Genomic DNA, 6366 nt, shown 5'->3' with positions numbered 1-6366 from the left:
AGGGGGTGGGGTAGGGGCTGAAAACCGTAACTTTTTACTTACTGACAGAATATAAAATTACTTCAAATTACTGTTCAATTTCACTAATCTCAGGATTCAGGAGTTACAACTAACACATACCTATTTGTAAATTCATCTCACCAGACCCCATTAAACTCAGGGAACTTGACCTCCAAGGAGAAAGCCACTGAGCTATTTAGAATCATAGAATCAATCTGGTTGGAAGAGACCTCAAATATCATCGAGTCCAACCCTACCACCATCACTAGACCATGGCACTAAGTGCCACTTCAAGTCTTGTCTTGAAAACCTCCAGGGATGGTGAATCCACCACCTCCCTGGGCAGCCCATTCCAATGCCTGAGCACTCTCTCTGTAAAAAATCTCTTCCTAATATCCAACCTAAACCTCCCCTGGCAGAGCTTGAGTCTGTGCCCTCTTGTCCTACTGCTAGCTGCCTAGGAGAAGAGACCAACCCCCACCTCACTACAACCTCCTTTCAGGTAGTTGTAGAGGGCGATAAGGTCTCCCGAGCCTCCTCTCCTCCAGGCTACACAATCCCAACTCCCTTAGCCTCTCCTCATAGCACTTGTGCTCGAGTCCCTTCACCAGCCTCGTAGCTCTTCTCTGGACACGCTCCAGCATCTCAATATCCTTCCTGAACTGAGGGGCCCAGGATTGCACACTCAAGGTGTGGCCTCACCAGCGCCAATTTGGGACGGCTCGTGTCAAACAACTCTTGTTTTATGCTATTGCAACTATTTCCACAATTAAAAAAAAAAAATTCAAACCAGACTCTTCTCCCCTAAATCTGAGCAAACCCTTGTTAGAAACAATGAATACCAAACATTCATAAATGAGGGTACACAATACCACAAGGTCAAAAAAATCATCACTGTTTGCCTAGAATGTTACACAGCTGTCTTTAAGCATCAATTAACTCCTGTTATGATGTTCCCAAAACCCACTCCTATTCCAGCAATATCGTATCACAAGTCACCAGCCTTCAAACAGGTTTTCATAGGCCGAAATGTTTCTAAAGTGCACTTTCAAGGGAAGGAAGTAATGGCCTGTAAAGCACAGACCTGCCAGGCACGACTCAGCACTTAACTACTGTTCAGCCAGAGACTGTCTGCTTATGCCTGAGCTGTACTGTCATAGCTACAGAGTAGCAGCCAAATGGAAATTCTGCCTTGAAAAACATTCTATTGTTAGATTAAACATAATGAAGAACCAGAGCTCCCTTCCCGGGCCTCATTTTAAGTTGAGGCTCCCCATACTGCTTTGATTCAATTGGCATTTTAATTCTCAAATGACTTGGTTAAATGCTTAAGTCTTCTGTGTTAGAGAAATCATGTCTGTGAGAATATGACCTAAAAAAGCTAATAAAAAGAATAAATTTATATCCAATACTAACAAAAAACCTCAACTCTGAACATGATAGAATTCCTAGTGATAAAACATGGAACACAAAATTGCAGTCAAGGTCTTGAGCTTACAAATATGTTGGAAGTGTACTGGGAGCAAGACAGGTATCTTCATTCTTGGCATCACAACCTTCTAGAATGAAATTAAACACTCACCATTCTAAGGAAGCTTGAAATCTTTACAGCTTTTGTTGTACTACAACCCCAATACTCCAAATTATACCAGAAATCTAAAATGACTTTGCTAAGGATTTGTAATAAACAGAACACCACCTGTGTCATCTGGAGCATCCCGTGTTTCTCCATCATCTGTTGATTCCAATTCTTTCACAAAGTTTGAAGGAAACAGCCCTGTCCTGCCATTTACCGTTCCACTCCACCAGCCTTCTTCTACCTGTACAGAAATATTATGCACATTACCAACAGAGCAAAGAGAAATTCCTATCAATTCCATCCATAATACTCTTATAAAACTTCAGAGACAACTTGTGGAAAGTTCAAATGACCATGACAAGTTTATAAAGAAACCTACCAAATATGTAGAAACAGTCGGCAATGAGAAGAGCAAGAAAAAAATTTATTATTTCATTTGCATCACTATAGCAATGATCCTAAAACATGAGATTAGCCTCATGTCAATTAAACAAAAAAAATGCAAAACGTTCATTCACTTTCTCAAGGTAAGACACAGCGACAGGCACTGTGCAGCTGACAGAAGAAAATATCAAACTGTTTATGAAATAGAAGTGAAACTTTTAGCCTGGCTTTCTATGGAAATTTTCATGTATTCTTGCCATCCATCCGTCTTTGCCTCTGCCTTGTCCAGTTTCCACCAGTCCTGTTCCCAATGGCTTTGTATCCACTGAACAGCTTCAAACACTTTTGATCAAAAGACACAAGTTTCATAGATAAAATTTCTATAGATAATGTTGGGTAGAAGAGAGAAAATTCCTCAAAGACACCACAGAGTAATGGAAAACAAAGCCGTTCATTCCTTCTAGCAGGCGGTAACTGGCTGAACAGCGTAGCCTAATTCTAATGTGTCACAGGCACAAGGACTTCTCCAGCTGAGCTGGGCAGCCAACAGAGTCCACAAGGATTTTGTGGTGGTACACAGCAGTCCTAAGGACAAAAGTATGTTGTAGGCCAAATTTTGTTGGCTTTGTTATTCACCAAACATCTCATTTTCACACTGGAAGTAAACTTGTTCAGGCATTAGGGAACATAATGACTAATGCTCAGTTATGTGCTTGAATTCCTGGTGTGCTGCTTACACTGAAACACTCCAAAATTTAGTGGAACATTTATCAGGAACACCCCAGGATCCAAAGCACAAGCAAAAGTCGGGCAGAGGTGATGGGGTAAAACAATGCCAGAGGGCTGAGTAACAATTATACTCTTGAAATTTATGAACAGTTTTCAAAGTGTCTTGAATAAATCCAATCTATTTACCTAATGAGCACTACTTAAAAACTATAATTAAGGTAAATTTTCAAAACCTTTCATTTCAGTTGCCCTGCTCTGGGGCTGGAAAGTTGTTTTTAGATAAGAAAGAAAAACAATAGTGGAAGAAAAAAGCAAACCCAAGAGCAGTTGTTTACATTGTCTTTTTTTATCCTTGTTTTGTAGGTCACTCCGCCTGACACACAGGCACAGTTTTGAAATGCCAACCTACCTCCAGGCAAGCAGAGAGCACACAGAACCTAGCAGCTACAGAGACAGGCAATGAAAAGAGCAGTGTTATTTTAAAGACATCTTGGTGCATAAATATAGCTTTGCTGTGGATGGTTCAAACTCAAAGGACAGTACTCTGAAACAAACTTCAAGCACAGACTACTGGCAAGTGCTGCCCAGGCTCTGGCACCTCAAGCTTTGCATAACACCTGACAGAAAACTGAAATACAAATGCCTTGCCTCACCCATACTATACCCAGGAGCCACAAGGGACTTTTAATGCTTGCAATACAGAGAACAACTTGAGCATTCATTTATTCTTCCACCAAGAAATACTGTCAGCAAAGTACTTGACAGAGTTGCAAGGCAAAGCAATGCCAGTTCAGAGACACTCAGGAACAAAACAAAAACTTCTTCAGCACACCTGCTTCAGCCTCTTCACCATGCAGTCTTAAAAAAACCCTGACTACATAGAAACTGTATTTTCTGAAAAGGTACCTTTAAGTGACAGGAAGAAAACAGGTTTAAGAAGTTCTACACAGTTTGGTGGAGAACATCTGTGCATCTGTTAGCACCAGCAAAAAAGATGACAATTTCACAGCCCTTCTCTGCCATTTAAAAATCTTCCCAGATGATCCAATTTCCACAAGAGGGAGGTTCAGCTCTCATACACACATCAGAACTCTTTTTCAGTGTGAATCCCATCAGTTTATTTCTATCAAAAACTCAGACTTGTAAACAAAGTGTGGGGGGAAGACTGAAGGAGCAGTTTTGCCAATCTAGTTGGCTGTTTTTTTTAATAAAAAGTTCACTAATGATGTTATATGAAATTTGATTATGGTTGGTAACACAACATGCAAATACTAGAAGTATAATACTACAAAAATAAATCCATTTAGTGCTGCATCTCACAGGAGAGGAGGGAAGATATAAAGGAGGAACAAAGGTTTTACAGCAATGATTCAGTTATCATGTGCACTTTGTGCATGTTTTTCACAAGTAAACCCCACATGTTCTGTAAACAAAAGCCCCTGTGTATTCAGCCAGCACACAGCACAATTGCCTTCTTCCCCAAAAGCTACTTCTGCTCTCTTCAGTATCAGCTATTTAATTTCTGAACCTATCTGCCTCCACCTTTGATTACCATCAGTAGCATCAGTTGTAACTACTCAGTTTATGAAAACAATTGCACGGACTAAATACTAAATTATTCTCAGCTATCTGGTAGAACCGATCCCCTCATGGAGCTAATTTTACTTTATTTTCCCCATAAAATGTGTCCAAATTATCTTTCCTTAAAGTAACAGTTACGAGTTATCTGCATATATATATACATAGCACCTTCTTAGACAAATGAAAGGGAATAATTAATCTAAGTAGTGAAGACAAGTTACCTAAGACAAGTTATCCAAGCATATTACACAACCAGTGGATGGTGCTTTCTACCATTCTTCACATTTCTGGCCCATCACTACAGTTTCGTGCAGCAGACAGATCTAGTCTACACCTGTCATGTGTATTCTACATCACCATAAAAGCAGTGTACAAACAACTCTGTGCTTGCATTAAGCTGCAATATTCTTCTACTTGCTAGCATTTGTCTAAAATTTTGCTTAACAGTTTTTCTCTGAAGTAGCAAAGTTTGAGTACTACAAATATGCATTTTTAAATCATTAGGAAATGAACTATGGGGATAGACCAAAAAATACCAAGAGAATAAAATATAATCCAGGCTTCCTTAAAAAAGAGGAAATGCTTTTATCTTTTTATTCTGTTTGGCTACTTGGTCATTTCTGATACATCACACTGCTCACCCCTCCCAAAATAATTCCAGATGGTGCCATGTGTGACCCAAAACAGCAGCTTCTGCTGCATAAGAGACTGCACATGCTGTCTCTGATGAATGCTCACAGTGGACCACTCAGTCACAACTGCTAGTACAGATACAAACTGCTGAGCTTACCCAGGAATACTCCGTACACCCACGCACAATGGTATTCATGAGACAGTGATTTTAGTGAGCAGGTTTTGAAAGTCACTTGCTTTGTTTACTCCAAGATACTAAATTCTAGAAGCATTAGTGCAAATGCAGCCAAAGGCATAACTTTTTCCTTGCTAAGAGAATGGAAGAATCCTTCCTGGCAACCGTCAGGTTAGCACTCTGTCTTCAAAGGAGGGTCATGCACATGAAAAACACAGTATCACAAAGCTACTTAAAAAGCACTATCAAACACATGGATAGAAAGATTCATTTTCCTTCCTCAGAGCCTCAGGGAGGCAGTAAGAAGAGATGGCACCAGTGAAGGTCAGGGCCTGCTGTGCATAGGTTTTCCACCCAGTTCTGAAAAGGTTCCTTGCACAACCACTCTAATCTTTTCCACAACTTCCCTGACAGATTTCACTTTTGGAAAAGACACTCTTCCCACATATTCAAGCCTCCCACAAGTGCTATTGTACGGAACAGATACCAAGCAAGCAGGTAGGAATAGATATGAACCCCCCATTCCAACCCCCCAATCAAACACATAGGGCCAATGCCAAAGTCTGAACATTGAGACATAACTTCAGCTATTTCTTATCCAATGGAAAAGGAAGGCAATAGAAATAACAACATGTTGTGCATTTGTATATTCCATACTTTTGTGCAAGTGGGCTGAAGCATATTGTACTACAGGTAGAGACTTCCGAGTTGAATATTGTTACTATTAGTTCAAAGTTCCAATGAGTTTACAAAGGAGCATGAAACTGTAAAATCAAGTCAAATAACATTTTTCACCTAAAGCAATTTAGAGTATGTAAACTCAAAGGTAACTGGCCCACCAGTTTTGACGTAAGTATCCTAAAAACAAGGAACACACAGGGTGAAAGAACAGTCATACTCTTTCAAAAAATGGATCTGTGTAACAGATCACAATTTATTGCCATGATGATCAAATACTTCTTGTAAACACCTAGCACTCACTGACTTAGAATTAGATGCTGAGAGAAAGAATTCCTAAAGTATTAGCTTTTGCTGCAAAAACACTACTTCCCATATATTTTTCCAACATGCTTGTAATTTAAGTAATCAGTCAAAAAAGTAATTTGATTTTTTGGCCACATAAAGAGATGATCAGCTCTGCAAAACAGCTTACCTCTTCACTCACGTCAATCACATCCCCCAGTCTGAGCTCCAGCTCATCCTCATTCTGTGGGACATACTCGAAGAGCACTTTGCACTGCCTCTTCTTGGACCCTGATTCAAGGGAAATGGCAAAAGTAAGAAC

At 39.9% G+C, this 6366-nt stretch overlaps 1 protein-coding gene across 1 annotated transcript in view; it reads right to left on the bottom strand.

The window, feature by feature from the left end:
• Window positions 1–1699: 1699 nt before the first annotated feature.
• LOC103811649 (CD2-associated protein-like) overlaps window positions 1700–6366 on the bottom strand; it is a gene marked incomplete at both ends in the record, with an annotated part of 25629 nt that continues 20962 nt past the window's right edge. The window contains 2 exons of the mRNA XM_009084635.1: window positions 1700–1820; window positions 6235–6335. Coding sequence (XP_009082883.1) covers window positions 1700–1820; window positions 6235–6335 — 222 coding nt within the window. The remainder of the gene's footprint in view (window positions 1821–6234; window positions 6336–6366) is intronic.

Source organism: Acanthisitta chloris, unplaced genomic scaffold (assembly GCF_000695815.1).
Source record: "Acanthisitta chloris isolate BGI_N310 unplaced genomic scaffold, ASM69581v1 scaffold37931, whole genome shotgun sequence".
Lineage (NCBI taxonomy): Eukaryota > Metazoa > Chordata > Aves > Passeriformes > Acanthisittidae > Acanthisitta > Acanthisitta chloris.
This window is presented reverse-complemented; position numbering and strand designations above follow the sequence as displayed.